The sequence below is a fragment of the Ochotona princeps genome, chromosome 21 (assembly GCF_030435755.1).
Source record: "Ochotona princeps isolate mOchPri1 chromosome 21, mOchPri1.hap1, whole genome shotgun sequence".
In the NCBI taxonomy this organism is placed as follows: Eukaryota; Metazoa; Chordata; class Mammalia; order Lagomorpha; family Ochotonidae; genus Ochotona; species Ochotona princeps.
In genome coordinates this window covers 26,797,102-26,819,809 of record NC_080852.1, presented here as the reverse complement: position 1 = coordinate 26,819,809, position 22,708 = coordinate 26,797,102, and the positions used below count along the sequence as shown (strand labels likewise).

Below are 22,708 nucleotides of genomic sequence, written 5' to 3'. Positions count from 1 at the left end.
GGCCCACACAATCCTGGAAGGCCCATTATCTCTATCCTCTGCCTGCACTCTCTCCCTTGTCTGGACTTTCTGCCTACATTCCCTGCCTTCTTAGCATAACTTCAGGCCTTTGTGGCACCTGCCTCCCAGCCCCACTGTGGCAATTCTTTCCAGCCAGAATCTGTATGCACCTAATGTGGGGTGAGGCCCCAGGACCCTATGGAATCTACAGAAGGGTGGTGCTCTCCTAGTTCCTCTATAGCCATGACTTCATGGAGAAGCATGTTCCTGGGTTAGAGCAGAAGGGTTATGCAGACCCCAGCCGTGCAGAGAGAGGGGTAGAGGGAGGGTAGTTGATGAGAATGTGGTCCAGGGAAGCTCCAGTGAGTAAGACCAGTGTCTCATCCTGAAGGAAACAGACCAACTTCTTAAACCCTGCCCTGCTTTTTAAATTAAGTTCCAGGCCCGGTGCAATGGACTAGCCTTGAATGCGCTGGGATCCCATATGGGCGCCGGTTCTAATCCCGGCAGCTCCACTTCCCATCCAGCTCCCTGCTTGTGGCCTGGGAAAGCAGTCGAGGATGGCCCAATGCATTGGGACCCTGCACCCGCGTGGGAGACCCGGAGGAGGTTCCTGGTTCCTGGCTTCGGATCGGCGCACACCAGCCCGTTGCGGCTCACTTGGGGAGTGAGTCATCGGATGGAGGATCTTCCTCTCTGTCTCTCCTCTTCTCTGTATATCTGGCTTTGTAATAGAATAAAATAAATCTTTAAATAATAATAAAAAAAAAAAAAACAGAAACAAAATGCAGGGCCCGTCTCCCAAAGCAGGCAAACATGCTACTAAGGGGTCTGGGTGTGAGAAACTCCCAGGCCCAGACTACCCCAACATCTAGAACCCTCAGGATTGTGGAGACCTTCATTCCCAGACCCCAGGGATCTGTGCCCCCATCCCTCCCTGTTTTATTCCTCAGATTCCTCATCTTGGGCAGCTGAGGGATGTGATGGGTTCCCCTGACTGGGTAGAAAGCGCACTGAAGTCAGGCTATCTCTGAAGCTGGGGCTGGAGCAGCCAGGTGCAGTCCAGCAACTCGTGACCAATGGGAGAGGAGGCCAGGCCATTGTGGGGGGGACATGGGCCATTAGTGTCCTCACCATTCTGCTTCATCCTTCTCCCACACTGTCCCAGGAATGTGGGTTGTATTCAAGACAGAGAATGTTTGATGACTTTGGAGCAATTTTGCTACACATATTTCTCTTTGGAAGCTCACTCCCTCCTCTGAACCCTGAGGTCTGAAACTTGGTTTCCTTCTGGTTCTGATCATCCTGAACACTCAGGGGCAGTTGAGGATATGCTGCCTGGAGGTTCTGGTCAAGCTCAGCCTCAGCTGTGGCCTGGTCAAGGACAATGAAGAAACACCCAGATCGGAGTTCATGTCAGCAGCAGCCACAGAAGGGAGTTGGGGGTGGCCCAGGCACAGACCCTGCCTTGCAGAACCTCTAACCCAGGGGCAAGTGGAACGCTTAGTTCGTGCCCTTTGATCCTAAATCCCCAGATACCGTGCTATAGTCACCCCCAAAGCCACAATCACTGCTCCAATCCCAGAACCTCGGGCTGCAGGTGACTGAGTAGGGGCAGGGCAGAAAGATGTGGATCACAGAGGAAGGTTCAGGGTTGTTGGAAGTCACATATTTGGGCTGCCTGAGGCAGAGGAGTGAGGAAACCCAGGGTACACTTCACAGCTAGGGGTAGGTAAAAGTTAAAGACAGGGCTTGCAACATTCCAGAAGGGGATGGAATTACTTCTTGGTCTGTTTTCCTTGTCTGCTGTGAAACATGTTTAAACACTGTTGCAACATTTCTAATCACTTTCTTTTGTTCCCAAAGCTCCCACCTGTGGGTGTATGCTGGTTCAGCTAGCCAAGTTGGCATTCACCCTGATGATCAGGATCAACATGATCTTAGCCTTGTACCAATGAGCTCCTAGAAAGTCAATGTCAAGCTCCATTTCAAGGTCACAGTAGAGAGTGGTACTCATTGGAGTACCAGGGACGCTGGCCTCAGGGTTTACACTAATGGGCCAGCAGGTGGGTGGGTGGGTGGGTGGGTACATGTACTACAAGGTCAGTAATGAGGGACAGAGCAAAGAGGACATGAGGATGGAAGCCTACTCTGACAGCAGCTTTCAGGCTGAGTCCGGTTCAAGCCACAGTTACTAGGCTGGCAGGGATCACAGCACCGGTCCCAGACAAGGACTTTGCAGCAACACTGCTCAGACAGGAAGTCACAGTTCTCATTCGTATAGACATCACATGTTTCTCCTTCCAGGGCGGCCACATGGGCTCAGTCACAGTTTGAATCAGGAGTCAAAGGTGAAAGTTGAGAATCAAATCTGGAGTCACCAGAACCTGAAGAATCAAGGTCTCTTGCGTGTAGGATGGACACATGTGAGTACATGGGAACAGGGATCTCCTGGAGTTCATGGTGGAAGAAAGCCTGGCCAAGCCCACAGTGGTGCCCCGCTGTGCTATACTGACTTGCAGCACCCACACCACATTGTTCACACTGTCAGATACCCAGCCACGTCCAAGTGACAACCACGGGCACGCCTGTGGCACCCACATTTGATACAGAAACAGAGAGGCAGACATGGAATGGAATTTCTCAAGGGCAGCAAAAAGTAAGGTATTCAACCATGATAGCATGGAGTCCCCAGACTGTGCCACATGCCCTGTCAGTGCCCAGGGGGTACCAGCTGCAGGGTAGTGACAGATACAAAGCCCATGTACTGTACAGACAAGAGGGCAAAATGAGTCTGTCTTGGTCCCCAGCTTGCTTGTCAGCCCAGTAAGCAGAGAATGCCCTTTCTGTGGTCACTGCTATGGGACAAGGTGGCGGCAAGGATCCAGGGAGGAGAGAGAATCCCTGAGGGTGTATCTTCTGCAGCCAGGATATTGCTCCCGCACAACCTACTACTTTCTGGACATCCATGTTAACATGTACAGGCTTTGGAAATCTGCTTCTCTAAATGCAGTCAAGGATTTTTGTCCCCCCAACTCATCGTCTAAACCAAAAATGGGCTTTTTGTTCAAATCATATAAGATCATTTGCTTGAGTATTTATCAACTATTTTCCACGTCAGCTCCAAAGAGAGGTCCATTATCTGTCTGTTCCCCATCAAAAATTGTACAGAAGATGTCTGACAGAGATGGAGTCCAATAGGCAGTCATAAAATGACTGAATAACAAAAATTAAAAATTACTTTTAATTGGAAAGTCAGATATACAGAGAGAGGAGAGACAGAAAAGAAGATCCTCTGTCCCCTGATTCACTCCCCCAAGTGGTCACAATGGCCAGATCTGAGTTAATTCAAACCAGGAGCCCAGAGTCTCTTCCAGGTCTCCCACACGGGTGCAGGATTCCAAGGCTTTGGGCTGTCCTTGATTGCTTTCCCAGGCCACAGTTTGGGAGCTGGATGGTAAGCAGGGCTGCCTGGATTAAAACTGGCGCCCATATGAGATCCTGGGCGCATGCTAGGTGGGGATTCTAGCCACTAGGCTACCATGCTGAACCCCAAAATTATTTTTTTAAAGATTTATTTATTTATTTATTTGCAAAGTCAGATATACAGAGAGAAGGAGAGGCAGAGAAGATCTTCTGTCCAGTGATTCACTCCCACGTGGCCTCAACAGCCAGAGCTGCGCTGATCTGAAGCCAGGAGCCCAGAGCCTCTTCTGGGTCTCCTATGCAGGTTCAGGGTTCCAAGGCTTTGCGCCATCCTCGACTGTTTTCCCAGGCCACAAGCAGGGAGCTGGATGGGAAATGCCAGGATTAGAACTGGCACCCATATAGGATCCCGGCGCATTAAGGTGAGGACTTGAGCCGCTAGACCACCGGACCGGGCCCAAATTATTTTTTAATAAAAGAAATGGACACATAGATGAAGAGATGGGTCTGTGGCTCTTTTTTGCTCTATACCCTGAATTATTTACTAAGCTGTGGTGACCTTCTCTCTCTTCCTTCCCCTCTCTGAGGCAAAAGCCATAGTAGATGCACAGGTTTTCACAAAGGCTGAGGGACAAAAGCCAGCAGAGACTGCAGTCAGGGTGGTCAGGGCGTGCCTAGCAGATGTAAAGAGAAGGCTAGTGTGGATATCCCTGGCACCCTCCTAGACTGGATCTGGGCTGTCTTGCTGGATTATGTATAGCTCTGTGGCCTTCTCCAATCTTTAACAGAGGCTTCACATCCTAAAATGGCTTGGTGCCACCTAGAGGCAGCTGAAGGAAAAGGGGCAACAACCTAGGCCAGGGTCATGGATCAAGCTGGGCAGTGACGGCAGCGCTGAGTGATGTCCTCCAAGGGGAGAATGATGAGAGGTGAGAGAGGATCAGGGACGGGAGCACCCACGGGAGCAGAAATGAGGGAGCATGACGGAGCCACCACAAGAATTGAGGGACGGGACAGAGCCAGGGAACAGACCCGGTGCTCTGATAATAAGAGCAAAAAGAAGCTGTAGCAGGACAAAAACATGCAAACAAAACAGGATGGAGGCAGGGATTATGGCACACTATGACAAGCTGGAGCTCACAACACTGGGTACTAACCCCAGGCCCAACTGCTCTGCTTTGGATCCACCTTCCTGCTAATGCACCTTGGGAGGCATCAGTAGATGACTCAAGTGCTGGCTAAAGCTCCAGGTTCCGGGTGTAGGCTTAGCCCAGCCCTGGCTTTGGGGGAGGGGTATGTGGAGGGTGCACTAATGTCATTCTGCCTTTCATGTAGATGAAAATAAACTTTTTTTTTTTTAAAGGACCGTAATGGCACAGTGGGGGAATAATCCTGAGGCACTGAGCTGGCCTGCCTGTCCTGCCTTGCCCGTGCACATTCCCCAAGTAGTACCTCATTTGCTCCACTAGAGAGTGTCTGGCTTAGTCTTGACAAAGGGCAAAAAATCGGTTCTGGGGGTGATGATTCCCCCTACTATTTCCCCCAAAATGACTGGATCTAGAACTTTGAAACTACCTGGTGGGCCCAGCACGATAGCCTAGTGGCTTACATCCTCCAGAATCCCATATGCCCAGTTCTTGTCCCAGTTCCTCTACTTCCCATTCAGCTCCCTGTCTGTGGCCTGGGAAAGCAGTAGAGGACAACCCAAAGCTTAGGGACCTTGACCCGTGTGGGAGACCTGGAAGAAGCTCCTGGATCCTGGCTTTGTATTAGCTCAGCTCCAGCCATTGCAGCCACTTGAACCAGCAGACAGATCCTTCTGTATTTCCTTCTCTCTGTTTATCTTCTTTTCTGATAAAAAATAAATAAATAAATCTTTTAAAAAGAAAGAAAAATACCAGGAGGAAGCAGCAGCTTGAGGTTCCCATTTTAGTCCAGAGCCTAACCTTCTTTTAGTCTAGGCCCGTCCTTGCCCTCAGCAGAAGGCTCCATATCCAAGTGATGGTGGTCACATTTGAGGTCAATGACCCCTGAGTCGGCAGTAGGGATGCTGGGGAAGAGGCCCAAGCAGCTGTGGGCAAAGCATCAGCACACAACCCAGGTTTGGCCATGATTCCAAGTGCTCAAGGATCAAAGCTGTTGGGAGGGATGTCTGGGGAAGAAGGGAGCCATGGGTAACCAGGGGCAACCACCACTGAGGATCACTAGGTAGGAGGGCACAGGGTCAGCTGAGTAGGCCTGCAGGCTGGGGCACCCTTAAAGTCAATGAGGAGGGTAAAGCAGCAAGCAACCTTGAGGTTCAGCTGGATAGTGACGTTATCAACATTGGTGGCAAGGTGTTGTCAGAGTGACCAGCTCCAGCTCAGATCCCAAAGACACACAGGTGGGACACACTGGCCCCTAGCACTCTGGGAGATCAAATCCTCAATGCCATACCCTCACTTGGCCTGAGTGTAACAGAAGCAATTCTCAATGCTGAAAAGTGGCCAAGGAGACCAACCAGGCCTGGCCAACCTCTCTGCAATGTCACAGCACATGCTGTCCTCTCAGTTCCCCAGCAACAATCATGTCCTTTCCAGGACTGAACCTAACCATGACATCCTGAAGCTGCCATTCCCATAATCTGTGCTTCAACAGGCTAATCCTCCGCCTTGTAGTGCCAGTATCCCATATGGGTACCGGTTTGAGTCTCAGCTGTTACACTTTTTCTTTTTCAATATTTATTTTTATTGGGAAGGCAGATCAGATTTACAGAGAGGAGAGACAGAAAGATCTTGCATTCACTGGAATCACTCCCCAGATTGTAACAATGACTGGAGCTGAGCCAATCTGAAGCCAGGAGCTTCTTCTGTGTCTCCCACATGAGTGCAGGGTCCCAAGGACTTGGGCTATCCTCCACTGCTTTCCCAGGCCACAAGCATAGAGTTGGATAGGAAGTTAAACAGCCAGGGCATGAACTGGAGCTTATATTGGATCCTGGCACTTGCACGTTGAGGATTTAGCTATTGAGCCATTGCATTTGGCCCTGGCTGTACCATTTCTGCTCCAGCTCCTTGGACCCCTACACCCATGTGGGAGACCAAGAAGATGATCCTGGCTCCTAACCAGCTCAGCTCTGTCCATTGTGGACATTTGGGGAGTGAACCAGAGAACATAAGATCCTCTCTATATATACCAATTTGCCTTTCAAAAAAACCAAAAACCAAAATGTTGGGGCCCAGGGCAGTAGTCTAGCAGCTGAAGTCTTTGCCTTGCATGCACCAGGATCCCATACAGGCACCAGTTCGTGTCCTGGCTGCTCCACTTACCATCCAGCTCTCTGCTTGTGGCCTGGGAATGCAATAGACGATGGCCCAAGACGTTGGAACCCTGCACCCACATGAGATACCCAGAAGAGCCTCCTGGCTTCAGATTGGCTCAGCTCCAGCCATTGCAGCCACTTGAGGAGTGAATCAGTGAATGGAAGATCTCTCTTCTCTGTATATCTATCTGTCTTTCCAATAAAAAGAGTTCAGGCCATGGAGGTCGCAGGTGGATGAACTCCAAAAGCGCTGGCCTCAGGCAAGAATTGAGTTGCCTGACAGGTAGCAGAAACTGCCACTGGAATGGCCAAGCATCAGCAGTTGACAAATTCTGGCCAAATGTTCCAGGAGCCTGCACTGGGTATCCCATTCCATACCACACCACACCGCACCACACCCTATAGCACAGCCATGTTGCCTCTCCAGGAGATCACATCCTCATTTGTCAAATCTTCCCTCATAGACTTATGGAACAAGGCACTGAGCCCACTCTGGCCTATTTTTCTCCCACTGGGAAAACCTACATCTCACTCCTTGGTGGCAATAGCGGAAGTGGAAAGAGGACACGCAAGCAGTCCTGGGCTGCCATTAAGCCTAAAAAATACAGTGAGCTCTAAGCTGGAGCTTAGTGGACCTGGAGTGGTCTTTAAATCATTCTGCAAACTCACACTGCAGATGAAAATAGAGTTGCTAAAGCTAGTAGAATTCACGGTGGTGCAGCCACCAGACAGCTGGGAGTCGGGCAATCCTGTGAGAGGCAACACACTCAAAAGACACTTACATTGGGCTCAGTGTGGTGGCCTAACGGCTAAAGTCCTCACCTTGAACGCGCTGGAATTCCATATGGGCACCGATTCTAATCCTGGCAGCTCCACTTCCCTTCCAGCTCCCTGCTTGTGGCCTGGGAAAGCAGTCGAGGACGGTCCAAAGCTTGGGACCCTGTACCCCTGTGGGAGGCCTGGAGGAAATTCCTGGCTCCTGGCTTCGGATTGGCGCAGCACCGGCCGTTGCAGTCACTTGGGGTGTGAATCATCAGATGGAGGATCTTCCTCTCTGCCTCTCCTCCTCCGTATATCTGACTTTGCAATAAAAAATAAATCTTAAAAAAAAAAAAAAAAAAAAAAAGGACACTAACAGCAAGTGGCCAGCATGGCGGGGCACTGATTCCATTCCTGGTCACTCCGCTTCTGATCCAGGCTCCTATTAATGTGCCTGCAAAAGGAGCAGAGGCTGACCCAAGTGTTCCCCTCTGAGGAACCCTGGCAATACCCAGGGTTGAGCTAAAACTGGTCAGGCCAAAGCCAAGAGCCAGGAGCTTCATCTGAGTCTCTCATGTAGGTGCAGGGGTTCAATCACTCCGGGCTTCTGCAGCTTTCCACACACATTATCTGGGAACTGGACTGGAACTGTAATAGCTGGGACTTGTACTGATGCCCAAATGGGATGTGGTCCACAGAACCGGCTTTTCCCAGGCCGACTCTGATTTTTTTTTCCTGTCTCTGAGACCCATGAGAGCTGATTTCTCTTTGGCCCAGCTCCCTGAAAACATGCCTGGAAACGTGGCAGAAGATGGTCCAACTCTTTGGGTCTCTGCCACCCATGCAGGAGATCTGGATGGAGTTCCAGACTCCTGGATTCTGCTTGCTCCAGTCCCAGTAAACCAGCAGACGGAAAGATCTGACTCTCCTCTCTAAACTCTTCTGGCAAGTTAGCCTAGTGGCTTAAATCCTCACCTTGCAGGCATCAGGATCCCATATGGATGACAGTTTATGTCCTGGCTGTTCCACTTCCCTTCCAGCTCTCCGCTTGTGGCCTAGGAAAGCAGTTGAGGATGGTCCAAAGCCTTGACCACGTAGGAGACCTGGAAGAAGTTACTAGCTTTGGATTGGCTCAGCTCCAGCCATTGCAGCCATTTGGGAAGTGAACCAGTAGTTGGAAGATCTGTCTCTACTCTATAAATCTGACTTTCCAATAAAAATAAATAAATCTTGAAAAAAAAATAGATGCTCAAAAGCCCCAAATACAGAAGAAAGGGTGAGGGGGGACCCCCAAAAGCATAGGCCCAGGACTGAGGCATTAGTGGGACCCAAACCCACATACAATAAGGTCTGATTCAAATGACTCAACTCTGCAAGGCTTATCTTCAGGAGCCCCTGGGCAATGTGACCTGTTCCCTACCACCTCAGCCACCAGCCATTCATCCTGGAACCCAGGGAGGACCTTAAGAGAGGGGCAGCTAGCTCTGCACAGGACCCAGGCCCCTCTTTAAAACAAAGGGTTAACAGTATCTGAAATTGAGGCTAGCGCTACGGCAGATAGCCTAACACTCTAACTGCACACACCAATATCCCATATGGACACTGGTTTGAGTCTTGGCTACTCTAATTTTTAAAGATTTACTTATTTTATCGGAACCGCAGATTTATATAGACAGACAGCAAATCTTCGTTCCACTGGTTCCCTTCCCAAATGGTTGCAATGGCCAGAGCTGAGCAGACCTGAAGCAGGAGCTTCTTCCGGGTCTCCCAAATGGGTGAATGCTGTCAAGACTTTGGGCTCTCCTCGACTGCTTTCCCAGGCAACAAGCAGGGAGCTGGATGGGAAATGAAACAGCTGGCACACAAACTGGTATCCACATGGAATGCAGCAGCTTGGAGGTGGAGGACTAGCCCATTATGTAGGGCCCTGCTCTACTTCTCATCAGCTCCATTTATGGCTTAGAAGAGTCCTTAGGCCCCTGCATCCATCCAGGGGGGCCTGGAAGAAGCTCTTGATATGCTCAGCTCTGGCTATTGCTGGCATTTGGGGAGCAAACCAGCAGATGGGAGATCTCTGGTTGCCTCCCCTTCTGTGTTAAATCTTTCAGAATAATTTTTTAAATGTCTGAAATTTACAGGTCATGGGATTGGTTCTTCAGGTGGACAAAGCACACAGATCCAGGGACAAAGCATTACTGATCAGGGAGTAGGGGAATCCCTGCTAGTTCTATTACCAGGTGCCCTAACCAGGGAGTAAATTCCTGCTACAGTGAGGTGGCTTTGTGGTTCCTATTCGATGTCTCGCCCACATCCCTTGCTACCAATTGAGGCTAGAGCTAGCAGCTCTCTGCCAGTGGAGCTGAGGGAGCGAGGGAATTTAACTCCTTTAGAGCCTGACCTTACCCTAAACAAACCCAAACAAAACCCCAAAGTTCTAGCCAGAGCTGGTTGGGGGAGACATGGCCAGATGGTCCATTTGGCCCCTCAGGGGCAAAAGGCTCTCCTCTCTAGCTTATAAACCTCATAGCCCGGCCCAGCGCAGTGGCCTGGCAGCTAAAGTTGCTCACCTTGAATGTGCCAGGATCCCATATGGGTGCTGGTTCTAATCCAAGCAGCCCTGCTTCCCACCCAGTTCCCTGCTTGTGGCCTGGGAAAGCAGTGGAGTACAGCCCAAAGCCTTGGGACCCTGCACTCATGTGGGAGACCTGGAGGAGGTTCCTGGCTCCTGGCTTCAGATCAGTGCAGCACGGTCCATTGCCGTTGCTTGGGGAGAGAATCATTGGATGGAGGATCCTCCACTCTGTATATCTGACTTTGCAACAAAAAATAAATCTTAAAACAAACAAACCTCCTATCTCCCCATTCAAAGAAGGGTTATCCGAGGTCACAGCTCCTCAGCTGCCATCCTGTCCCCAGGGCATGATCCTCTCACACTAAAGCCTGTAGCAATTTCCTCTCATTTCTCCAAAGGGCTCTGGGAATACCCTCCTTCACTGGCAGAGATCACTTGCTCCAGGCTATGTCCCTGAGGCTATTTTCCCTAAAAAACCAGACACACATTAAGTGGAATGTGGGCGAGCAGACTAGAAAGTGGAAAGGTATAAAACGTGATCGATGGAACAGCAGACATAAAACTTGGAGAACAAGTCACAGTGCATTGCGCCATGAGAACACCCCTTCCGCCCACCCCACCCCACCCCTCTTCCTCCAGTTTTTGAAAGGAGGCTAGTGGCTCCAGAGGCCCTGGAGAGAGTACCCAGAGTTCTCCAGGTTGTGGAGTTCACACTGTGCCACTGGCCATGCTGACAGGCTGGGCTCTTTGCTGGGACCTGGTTGTGTGAAGGAATCAGGGCGCCGAGTGTGGCAGCAATGGCTGGAGCCGGATGACAGGAGACAGGTTCACCCGGAGGACCCGCTGTGCCCACTGCCGCACCTCCTCGTCCGAGGACATCCTGTCCACCTTGATGGCACGCAGATTGAGCAGCTTGGCTGCTCCTGGCCCCAGCCACGCCTTAGGAGATCGTGGCCCAAGTCGCCGTGTTCTCTTCTTGGGGGGAAGGTCTTTGGCCTCCTCTGCCCTTTTCCTCTTCTGTCCTGCAGTTTCACGGTGGACTTTCTGGCTCTTTCTTGCAGTCCTGGCCTTAACAGACCCCTTTGGCCTGCCTCTGCCCCTGGGCTGGATTGGAATAGCCTTGGCTTTAGCTCTGGCTCTGGCGTGTGCTGCCACGGCCCTGGCCTTAATCTGGGCTGCCTTAGCTTTGGCCCGGGCCTTGGCCACCTTGGCCCGTGTTCGAGCAGCCTTGGCTCGGGACCGGGCGGCTTTGGCCAGTGTTCGAACTAACTTGCCCTGGTCTGTTTTGGTGCCCAAGGCAGAGCCCCCTTTCACTCGCAGACCACTGAGGGACCCAGTGGCTCTGTAGGTCTTGCCACAGGACTTGGTGCCTTGTTGGGGTGTGGCCCCTGATGCTTTGCGAGTCAGACACTTAGGGCCCTTGCTTGTGGATTTTCTGGGAGCTCTGGGCCGGGGGTTCCCAGGACCCTTCCCTGAACCTTTCCGCAGTTTTAGTGGTGAGTCTGCAAGGGGGAGCTGTAGCGACTGTGCCTTGTGCTTAGTACCCAAGCAGGGCATGGGAGTCTTGAGTGGCACCAGGGCCTCAAGGACCACGGAGAGCCGCATTGCAGGGTAGACACCTGGGTAGAGGTGGGCAGGGAAGCCCACTGTGGCACCCCTGGCACGGCTGGCACTTGACTGTTTCAGGGAGCTCAGCAGCAGGTTGGTGGTAGCATGCTTGGTGAGGGCTGGTGCAGACGCCTTGGCCAGCCTGCCAGACAGCGACATGGGGAGCAGCGTGGCCCGGCCTGCAGGCAGCCGCAGAGCAGTCTGGGGAGTACTGGCTGGAGGTGCTGTGGTGGCTGGGTTGGGGGCACGAGCCTGTAGCTTCGTCTGGCTTGGGGGGCTGGCTGTGCATGAACTATAGCCATAGACATCACCACTGCGTAGAATGGTGGGCTGGAAGCCATCGTCTCGCAGGCCCTGCAGGAAGGCCACGAGCTGGGCCTCTGTGGCACTGAGATCCCGGCTCATGGGGTTAAAGACAAGCAGCGCCTCTTCCAGGGCCTTCTTTCCTGCCGTGGATATGCGCGACCATGAGTGCACAGCTTTCTCCTCCACATGCTGCACCACCACGCTCATGGCATTAGGCGCTGCCGATCTGCTTGCGTATCTGCAAACCAGCGCTCAGCACCTCCAAGGCAAGAGGAAAAGAGTCAATAAAAATGACACCGAAACATGGGGCCAGAGCCCTCAAAGGCCAGTCAGGACCCCTGTTCTCCACCACACTGTGGGCAGGGGGAAAGGATCTGGCCAGGGAGTTGCTCCCTGGTCTTGATCACTCTGGCTATGGGCCAGGCAGCTTCTCTGAGATGGGGGCTTTTAGCCATTCTGGGAGGAGTAGGGTGTGCTCTATTTCAACACTGGCAAAGCAAGTCATGATCCCTGTTTCCTGGGAGCCCAGTGCGGAAGGCCAGCTGCAGCCATGGGTGAGAAAGGACCAGATGTTAATAGACCACGGACAATGGCACATCCTCTGCCATGGGTCTGAACAGAGAACCAGGGTCCTTCCAGAGGCAACATAAAGCCAGAAGTGTTGGCCAGAGGGTCCAGGTCTACCGTGTTTCACCTCTGTGCCAAGTGCTTGCATGTGAGTGGGAGGCAGGAAGCTATCTTCCACACTTTCCAGAGAGGCCTCTTGGCAGCCCATTTCCTGCGTCCACAGTGGCAGCCCAATTCCTGGGTCTGCAGTCATGGAGACCAACTGCTTCAGCAGTGGGGAGGGGAGAAAGCCAGCCTCTTCCAAAGACACTAAATAGCTGATCAACAGCAGGTTCTCTAAGCAATCACACCAAGAACCCAAGGTGGGAAGACAATGGGAGCAGAAGGCATGCTAGGTAAAATGTGCTCAGCCAGGGAGATACCCAGAGAAGGCGCCTGCGGGAGGGCTGGGAAGGGTTCTGTAAGCAGTTCCCTAGCTACACAGGGGTATTCCATAAAAGATCAGCCAGGCCCCTAGGGCTCCGCAGCTTCTTCCTTCCGCCCTAAGGAAGGCTATGATGCTTCAAGGAAACCCCCAGGAGGGAGGGGAGGAGAGGCGCCCTGGGACTCCTTGTTTGGAAACAGTTAGGCTCCTCAGGTGTCTGGGGCGCCTCCCCTCCCTGAGGGGAATCTCCAAGTACAACCTTTGCACGTGACTTCAGTTCTTTTATTTATTTCTTTATTTATGTTGAGGGAGTTGGAGTTCCCAGGGCTGTGGACTCAGAAAGGGCCCTATCGAGATCACCCCCTGCCCTGCCCCAACCGGTCTGAGGATCCTGGGGAGGGGTCTGCTGGATGCTCCAGAGGCTGTGGGAACACAGGCTGTAACCGGGCCCCCACCCAACTTTCCTTCACACGTGCCCCGCTCCATCCCTCCCTCCGCCCCCCCTTCCCCGTCCCAGACCAGCTGGGAAAGTAGACGAGGGTGCAGAAGGCGCCGTTGAGGCGGACCGGGGGAGGGGGCCTCCTGGGGTTGGGAGGTCGCATCCCTGCAGCCCCCACCGCAGCCAAATGTGCGTGACGGACCGAAGGTGCCAGCCCGACGGGGACGGCGCAGCCCCAGGGTGGGGTCGCTGGGCGCAGGGTGGGGGTGGGGCGGGAGGACCTCGGCGGCCACTGCCGGCGGAGGACGTGGCTCTGGGCAGAGGCCGCCGCCTGGCCCCTCCGCCCGGACGCCTCGCGGGGCCGCACACCTCCGCTGCGCGGCTAGGCCCGCGGCTCCAACCTACCGGCGCCGCCGCGGGGACCCAGGACGCGCCTCTGCGCCGCCTCCGCCGCTCCAACATGGCCGCCCGCTGCGCGCCGGAAGTGCGCGTGCGCTTCCGCTTCCTGGACCCGGCCCGTCCTTGTGACCCTTGACCCCCTGCAAGACCCCATTTCTCCATCCACCCACCCCCCAAGATCTGAGAGGAATGGGACCGATGGGATCCTAGGGAGGACTGCCTGGAGGTGGTGTCCTTCAGGGACTGTGCGGAAACCTGAGGAGCCGAAAAGTTGGTCTTGGGCCCACACACCTAATGGGCCAAGAATGAGTATTCGTTGCAAAGCGTTTTTTTTTGGGGGGGGGGGCTCGTTTGTTTTGGCAGCAATGGTATTTCCTCTGAGTACGGCAGGTCCTCTTTTGTTCAGAATTGGGGCCTCCCACAAATGCCTAGAGTTGGCACATGTCCAGTGTGTCGGGCCCCAATATGCCAACATAAGCCTCGCTCTTGCCCAGGTGTGGGTGCAGGGGTCTAGGGCCCAGCCTCCGTGGCAACAAGTTGTGTCTCCAATCTTAGGGGACTCCCTGAAATAGGAGATGGAGGACTTGTCTTTTTGCCTTGCCCTGGGACCAGCAGAGAGGGGCCCACGGTATGTAGAGATCAGAGGACACCTGCCCAAATTAGCCCCAGCCCTCTGTGGCTTCAGAGAATAGTCTCCACAGTTCTGACCAAGAGCTCCACGCCACAGTTGGGTGGGAGTCCCTGTTGGGCAGATGAGGAAGTGGGGGGTGTTTGTTCTTGAGTCAGGAGGCAGAATGGTTACCACAGCTCCTGGACTTTAACCTTAGAAATCGCGCCATGTGAGGGTCACTGGATGGAGTGTTTCTCTTAGGAACTGGGTGCTAGCTCTCTCTCTCCTGCTTGTGTGACCTTGGGATCCTCCAACTGCCAACACAGAGGGGTCAGGGAAAATCTAAGGCCAAGTGTCACTACACTGAGCATGCTTGAGGCCTCATTATGGTGTCCCTTAGAGGTTCCCAGGGCCTCTCCACTGGCGGCAGGGCCTTGCTACTTTCAAGAACAGTCAAAGAAAGCAGCAGGAATGGCAAAAATCTCTCTCTCTCTTTTCTTAGGAGGTTTTTATTTCAGCAGGGCAGGAAAGGGAAGGGTGGTGGGAAAGCAAAGAGGAAAAAGGGCACAAAAATTTCTTGATGTCCTGGGGTGAGTATTCCAGGCTATTTGCCCTGGCAGAGAGAAGGGTTGGATGGGGACTCAAAGGTCAGACTCCCACGGGTCATAACCAGGAAGTTCCACTTGACACTCCCCATCCTTAACTATGGATGAGCCCTGTCTCTGGCCCTGTCCATAGTTGAGGACTGGCTGTCCACTCTGAGGACCAGTCCTACTTCACCTTCTCTACCTGCTGTGTATCGCAGCTCCTCCAAGGCTAGCCGAGTTATCTTTCTATGTGCGGGTGGGTTGGGACTGTGACACAGCAGATGCTTCTTCGAAGAGGCTGAGCCTGAGGTGTGTTGTGGAAAGGAGAGCCCTCACATCAGGGTGAAATGAATGACCAGCCAGCAATGGGAATTCCCCAACCGTCATTCCCTGTCTTTCCATTTTGGATTCTGGAGGTAGACATTACGGTTCACGGGGTAGTACAGCCTCCTCTGAGGGGATGCTGAACCTTTGGCCTCCTGGTGTCCAGTCCTTCCTGAACGGAACTCTGTGAGCATCATCAAAGCACAATCAAACTTGACTTGGACATCTCCATGAATGCTGATCCTGCAGGCATAACTGGGAGCTTACAGCATGAAGTGGGAGAGTCTATGAAGCAGAACTCAGGATCCAACCCTGGCTTTCCTTTTGTCATCTTTAATGGTCCTCAGTGGACCCTGGACCTTCATCCACCTATGCAGAACAAACTGGTGGAAATCGAGCTGTAAATGAAGGCAGTGCCTGTCCCACACTGTCCTGAGAAGGGCATGTGTGCCAGGGAGAAAAGCCAGGGCTGAGAATCAGGAGGAGTTACCAGGGGAGGGAGAGGAGAGCAAACACCCAGGAGACAGAAGAGCAGCAGGAGGAAGCTAAGGTCACCAGGCAAGGAAATGATTTAGAAAATGCCAGTACGATTTCAGGTAGGACAAGGCCCACAGGGAATCCCCTTGGTTTAGCTTTATGGGCTTGCACGGTGACTTCTGCACTGACGACAAAGTGGCAGATAAGGCTCTAGTGGAGGCTGGGAAGGCAGATGGCTTCAAGCATCTGATCAGAGAGGAGGGAAGGCAAACTAGAGGAGTTTGGGGGTGCTGGGGAGATACCTAAGCACCTAATTACTACAGAAGCATTGTGAGGTGGCTGGGGTGGCACCAGTGCCCCAAGTAAGGAGCAAGCAGGGTGGGAGGCTTCCCAGTCAGACTCTATTCTAGCTGGAAGCAACCGTGGCACCACCATGTCTACATAGGTCCTCTGCTGGCCCCCAGGAGGCCTAAAGGTTCTCTCAGGCAGGCCAGGCCATGAATGCCCTCAAATGGCTCATCAGGAATTCAGAATGGAGGACTCTGCTTCCTTGGCTCCTGGGGAGTGGCAGTCATGCCATGCGAGGCCCCTGTTATGCCTCGGTTTGCAGAATCCCCAGGAGTCGGTCCTTGTGGCCCATGGTGCCTTGCTGGATGAGGCCACTTTTGCTGGCTGCCTTCCCTGGCTCACTGCTTCTCTTCCACTGGTACTTCCACATGAACCCTACTTGTATCTCTGTTGCCATGTCTGCTCTGGGGGAGCTAAGACAGACAGTGTCTGTCTACCTCACCTCTTCCCACAGGCCACCAACTGACCTGTATTCAAGTGGAGGTGGGTAGTGGGGAGTCCACCTGGAAAACTCAGCTTATCTAAGCACCCAGGAGGCATGCTGGGCCAGAGGCTAAGTCAAGTAGACAGGCCTTTGTCACACCAGTTGGCTCTTGCCTGACCCCTTACAAACTATTCGCATGTTGGGGTCTCAGGCCAAAGTGATCCATTTGGGAGGGGTCCTGGCTTCTGACTCTTAGATCTCCACGGGTCTGAGCGACCCTTCCCTCCAAGGGCATGCAATACCCTGAGGTCTCAACTGCATTCTTTCCCACCCCACCCTGGAGTAGCCTCCAAGCACCCGCTGCACCCTATTCTGTGCCCAGGCCACACCCCCAAGCGGCCTCCAGAGGGCGCCCGCTGCGAGGCCGGTCTTTGTGCTGCTTAGTGCTCAGCAGCGCTGGCGGGGAGGGCGTCTGCCCTCAGCCCCCCAGCTTCTGCAGGGCCACTCCAGGGCCTGCGCACCCAGGCTGGCCCTGGCTCAGTGCCGCCCGCTCGCCATGCGCTTGTGCAGCTTGCTGTTTCCTCCTTTCTCCCCGCGCCCGAGGCCGGGCCCTACATCCTGGCAGGCCCCAGGGTCTGCATGCCCGTTGGCACCTCTGTACACCACTGAGGGTTGGCATGCCCAGCCCCGGCCGCGGCAAATGCAGGGTTAAGGCGGGAGGAAGGTTTCCCGAGTCTGGGGGAGGCGGGGACGAGGGGGGTAAGGGGCGGACCCCTCCGGGCCCCGCCCCGTACCGGATCCCCGCCGTAGTCTCTTCAGGCTGGAGCCCCGGCTTTCTACCCTAGCCAGAGCCGGCGTCAGCGGAGGCGGAACGGCGGGCCCCACACCCCAGCGACACCGAACCCCGGCCGGTGAGTCCTGCGGGAGCCGTGCCTGGGGGAAGTTTGGGGTGTGGGGGGCGCGTTCGCCCAGACCCGCCCCGTCCTCTCCCCTCTCCACCTCCCCACACCAACCATCTCCTCGACCTGGAAGTTTTGGGTCCAAGAGGCCCTCTTGCCAAAGATCCAGGAATGGATCTAGCCCTCGTGGGAAAAGGGAGACTGGAGAACACGGGCGGTGGGCTATGAGGGGAGCTAGGAGCCCAGTTGCTCCACTGCTGCTGGAAATGCCACTCCAGCCCTGTACTACACGACCTCCCCAACATCTGCACCCTCTTTGTAGACAGGGTGAAGTCTCTGGCCTGGGCACACCCTGACGGTGGACCTGCGGGAATTGGAACCCTAGTTGGTCCAGCTCCCCCTGGTGCTAAACACCACGGACTCTGGCTTTCTTGGGCTGGTGGGAGTGGCCGAACCCTGTGGGTGTTGTCTTGGTATCCTGGTGTCTGGCACCCAACAGCAGGGTGAGGGTCCCGCCAGTCAAGGAGAGGAGACCGTGGGACGCCTCTCATGTAGCACGGGGTGTGGACTGCTGTGGGGAAAGAAGGTGCTGGGTGGCAGGTCCTGTGTTAGTCGCTGTACCTCCCAGCCAGGCAGAATGTGTCCAAGTTGCAGGTGGCTTTTAGGGCAAGGGGGGTGTGGAAGAGAATCCCTGGTGAGGTTTTCCTTAGGAAGGAGGCCACTACTGGGTGTTTGGGGTCTGTCTGTCCCATGCCCCTATCCCCTAGCTCCCTGGGGGGAGGGAACCTCCACAGTTCAGTGCCAACCCTGGCCCTCCCCCTCCCTTTCACACCCAGACCTCAGCTGCAGGCTGCTCTGCAGGGGCTCTGACACTCCCTCTGTTTTCCTTCTCCTGCAGGTGAAGGCGAGGCCTGGTTGGGGTAGACGCTCTCCCTCCTGGCACCTCTTGGTAGAAATCAAGATGAGCCCCCACGCTGTCCCTGCACTGAGGCCTACAGCCTGAGCAGACGGCATGGCTCACCACTGGCAGTGAAGGACATGGCTGCAGGAGGTGGCCGGGCCTTCACGTGGCAGGTGTTCCCCCCTATGCCCACTTGCCGGGTGTATGGTACCGTGGCACACCAGGATGGGCACCTGCTGGTATTGGGGGGCTGTGGGCAGACTGGACTGCCCCTGGATACTGCTGAGACACTGGACATGGCCTCACACACATGGCTGGCCCTAGAGCCCTTGCCCACTGCCCGGGCTGGTGGGGCTGCTGTGGTTCTGGGCAAGCAGGTCCTAGTGGTGGGTGGCGTGGATGAAGTCCAGAGCCCAGTGGCTGCTGTGGAGGCTTACCTGGTGGATGAGGGCCGCTGGGAGCGTCGGGCCACCCTCCCTCAAGCAGCCATGGGGGTTGCGACTGTCGAGAGAGGTGAGTGGCCTCTCACGGTCTGTCAGGTGCCCTGACACCCTGTGTTCCCTCTCACTCCCAGAGGTTGGATGAGAAAAGGTTGCTTTTGCCTGGGTGCCCAAGCTGTTAACTTGCCTCCTGCGTCCCCTCCGATCTGCCCTGGATTTGCAGCAGACTTCTTTCTGGCAGTGAGATGGGCGACAGAGCTCAGGGTGGCCCCAGGATGATAGGAAGCCCAGCTGACTCCCAGCCCATTCCTCATTTCTAACTGATGGGGGTGGCCTAGTGACTTGCATAGCTATAAATAAATAGTCTGGAAGGGGGGAGGGGAGTTGGCCATGGCTTAGAGCCTAGAAAGTACATAGACTCCCCCCAACCACCTACACACACACACACACACACACACACACACACACGTGTGCTCATGCACACTAGGAATCCTGATTGATGTGGACAAAGGCCTGTGACTGGGGAGTGGTTGTCATGGAAGCCACTGGCTGACTGGTGCTTCACCCCAAACCCCCAGACATGCCCCTAGCTGACCTGGAGGGTCTGACAGAAGGCTAAACCTACTCTGGTGAAAGGGTGTGGTGGAGGGACGCTGGGAGGAGTTCTGGGCCGGAAGGTTTGTGGCCAGTGCCTCAGCCCTGCACACTCATGTCCCGGTGCCACTGCCAGCTGATCCCAAGGCCCCCTCCCTAGACTGAGCTCCATGCTGAGCAGATCCTCCTAGGCTCCTCAGCCCTGGTGGAAGCCATTCCCCTAGCCCAGCCTCTTCCTCCTCAGCAGTCCCCCCACCTTCCTCCCCACCACCACCTGTGGCCTCTAGGTCTGACCACAGGTCCAGGTCAGCCGTGCTTGGATGCCAGACTTGGTTGCCATAGCATCTCCAGGGAGACGGAGAAGGATTATAATTAGATCAGCTGCCTGCTGCTCTTCACTCTGAGGGGCCCTGGCCAGAGGAGGGAGTCGCAGCTAGCCCAGCCCCTCACTCCAGACCAGCAGACATATGGATGTCTGCCTCTCAGGCCAGAATGGAGGGCTTGGGCCAGACTGCGATTTAATCTACTTTTTTTTTTTCTCTCTCTCTTTTTCTGTACAGATGGTCTGGTATATGCCCTGGGGGGGATGGGTCCTGACACAGCCCCCCAGGCCCAGGTACGGGTATATGAGCCACGCAGGGACTGCTGGCTTTCCTTACCCTCCATGCCCACACCCTGCTACGGAGCCTCCACCTTCCTCCACGGGAACAAGATCTACGTCCTGGGTAAGGGATTGGAGGGTGTAGGAGAGCAGCCCAGCCAGCAGCCCCGAGGTCCGCACACCCATGGGTTGGCTGGGTTAGGGACCAGGCTTGGTTTGGGATGACAGGACTTGGGGAGCGTCCTGAGAGATCTAGGTGTGTTCTGGGGGCTGGAAAGCCCAATGACAATGCCTGTGGGGTAGAGGGTCCCTGCACACGAGTGCACACAGCAAGGTATAGGAAGCCAAAGCAGGCAGATAAACAACCTCATGGGGCTGAGGGGCCACCCAGCCCCTGAGACACCCTTTCAGGTACCCCAATTCTATCGCCAGGGGGCCGCCAGGGCAAGCTTCCGGTGACAGCTTTTGAATCGTTTGACCTGGAGACCCACACGTGGACCCGGCACCCAAGCTTGCCCAGCCGCCGGGCCTTTGCTGGCTCCGCCATGGCCGAGGGCAATGTCTTTAGCCTAGGTGGCCTACAACAGCCTGGACCCCATAATTTCTACTCCCGTCCCCACTTTGTCAACACTGTGGAGATGTTTGACCTGGAGCACGGTGAGCAGTGGCTGGGTCTTCTGTTCCTGTGGTGAAGGGGCATGGTGTGTGGCTGTATCTGATTTCCTTTCTCCTGCAGGGTCCTGGACCAAGCTGCCCCGCAGCTTTCGCATGAGAGACAAGAGGGCCGACTTTGTGGTTGGCAGCCTCGGGGGCCACATTGTGGCCATTGGGGGCCTGGGTAAGTAGGTGGTTGGGGGTGGGGTGTTGGCCTGGCCCGGCTGGAGTTCCCCAACAGACCCCTGAATGCAGGGCTAAGTGAACACATAGAAACATCAGCTAATCTGCTAGCTCAGTCTGTGGTCACACCTCCCAGGCCATTCTCTGGGTCCCTGGGAGCCGGAGCTCCTTACAACTTTCTGTCTCTTTTTCTTACAGGAAACCAACCATGCCCCCTGGGCTCTGTGGAGAGCTTCAGTCTTGCACGGCGACGCTGGGAGGCACTGCCTGCCATGCCCACAGCCCGCTGCTCCTGCTCTAGCCTGCGGGCTGGGCCCCGGCTGTTTGTCATCGGGGGTGTGGCCCAGGGCCCCAGCCAAGCCGTGGAGGCACTGTGTCTGTGGGATGGAGTCTAAAGGCCTGGTGAGAGCCATCCAGGGGAGCCACTGGGGTGCTGGGGGACAGGTGCCTATGGCAGGTGCCTGCAGTTCCTTTGGTGGCCAAGGGAGCTCCCTGTGGCTCTGTTGGCTAGAGAGGTGTGGGCCAGTAGGCACTTGAAATGTGGCCTTGGGGGACTTGGGTTCAGGTAGCCTTTGTCTTTCATATAGGACACATGCGTACTCACAACCTACCTTCACTACCATTCACTCATGGGCCATGCCTAGCTCAGTCCTTGCCCTAGAACCTAGTAGGTCCTTTGTCCAACTGGGAAGCAGGGAAGGGAGAGCCAGCCTGGGGCCCTGTGAGGTCAGTGCCTGTCTGGGAGATGATCTGGCCTGTCCAGCTGCCAGCCTGCCATGAGGGTGCTTGTAGACCCAGGAGTGTCCAGAGAAGAGAAGGACACAGCGGGAATAGAGGAGACTGGGGTGGGGGGGACCAGCAGAGGGCTGAGCGAATAATGGTTGGGGGCCCTTGACACTATTGGGCGAGTCATTTCACCTCTTGGTGCCTCAGCATCCTCATGTGTAAATGGGGAGCCGTGAAATCTTCCTGCCCTACCTACCTCACAGGGCTGTTGTGAGGACCAAGGGGGTTTGGATGTGTAAGTAAAAGTCCTGCTCCACTCTGCTGTGTGACTCTTGGTGTAGACACCCAAGCTGACCCATCAGCCTCTGCCCCCTTACCTCTCTGGGAGCCTCAACTCTGGCAGGAACGAGGGTCTGGGGGGGATGCTTCTTGATTCTGGTCTCTGGTGTCTTAGCTTTGGTGACCCAGAGTAACTGCTCCCTTCTATTGTGCTGGATGTTAGGGGCACCATTAGGATGATAGAAGAAGAGCTCAGACAGCAAAGGCCCTGCAGTGTGTGTAAGCCCAGGTACGATCCCTGCTCTGCTTCTGGTCCGGCTTCTGGCTGGTGCACCTGGGAAGGCAACACTAGATGGCTTCAGTGCTTGCTTGATCCCTACCACCCCCATGGGAGACCCGGAGAGAGAGGTTTTGGCATTTGGTGAGTGAACCAGTGGATGGAAGATTCTGTGCCTCTCCTCTCCCCACCACTACTCTGCTTTTAAAATAAATTATCTTTAAAAAAAAAAAAAAAAGGGAAACTGCAGCAAGGGATATAATGACATGTAGGTCCAAGTTACACAGCGTCTCCTCACCCTTCTTCCCTACCCCTATACAGACACACATGGTCCAGGGCTGCCACTGGACCAGGGCAGTGTCCCTCTGTCGCAGCTGTGGAGCAACCATCCCTTGGGCAGGGCCAGGTGGCTACTTAAGGATAGCAGCTGCCAACCCTTGCCCTTGCCCTCCAGCCTTTGCTGCCCTTTGCCGTTTGGCTCTGCTTTGCTTGCAGCTACCGTGAGTACCAAGGGTTCACAGCCAGGTTTGCCACAAGTATTTGGGTCCCTGGGACCCCATATCTTGTGTTCATAGCAACCCTC

The 22,708-nt window shown here is 54.7% G+C and overlaps 2 protein-coding genes across 2 annotated transcripts; one reads left to right on the top strand and one right to left on the bottom strand.

Annotated features, from left to right (window-relative positions):
- Window positions 1-10,555: 10,555 nt before the first annotated feature.
- CCDC71 (coiled-coil domain containing 71) lies at window positions 10,556-13,897 on the bottom strand. Its single transcript, XM_004581754.2, has 2 exons — window positions 13,808-13,897; window positions 10,556-12,231 (listed from the first exon to the last, which is right to left on the bottom strand). Exon 2 carries the CDS (start codon window positions 12,177-12,179, stop codon window positions 10,833-10,835), a length of 1,347 nt encoding a protein of 448 aa, XP_004581811.2. The 5' UTR covers window positions 12,180-12,231; window positions 13,808-13,897; the 3' UTR covers window positions 10,556-10,832.
- A 3,146-nt stretch (window positions 13,898-17,043) lies between these two features.
- Window positions 17,044-21,891, top strand: KLHDC8B (kelch domain containing 8B). The gene is made up of 6 exons (XM_004581455.3): window positions 17,044-17,482; window positions 18,369-18,884; window positions 19,966-20,130; window positions 20,439-20,663; window positions 20,743-20,844; window positions 21,042-21,891. Exons 2-6 carry the CDS (start codon window positions 18,509-18,511, stop codon window positions 21,236-21,238), a joined length of 1,065 nt encoding a protein of 354 aa, XP_004581512.2. The 5' UTR covers window positions 17,044-17,482; window positions 18,369-18,508; the 3' UTR covers window positions 21,239-21,891.
- The last annotated feature ends 817 nt before the right edge of the window (window positions 21,892-22,708 follow it).

Coding starts and splice junctions, on each gene's coding strand:
- CCDC71 (XM_004581754.2), bottom strand. CDS start 12,179: ATGAGCGTGGTGGTGCAGCATGTGGAGGAGAAAGCTGTGCACTCATGG.
- KLHDC8B (XM_004581455.3), top strand. CDS start 18,509: ATGGCTGCAGGAGGTGGCCGGGCCTTCACGTGGCAGGTGTTCCCCCCT. Junction 20,131..20,438: donor GAACAAGATCTACGTCCTGG/GTAAGGGATTGG, acceptor TTCTATCGCCAG/GGGGCCGCCAGGGCAAGCTT. Junction 20,845..21,041: donor TGTGGCCATTGGGGGCCTGG/GTAAGTAGGTGG, acceptor TTTTTCTTACAG/GAAACCAACCATGCCCCCTG.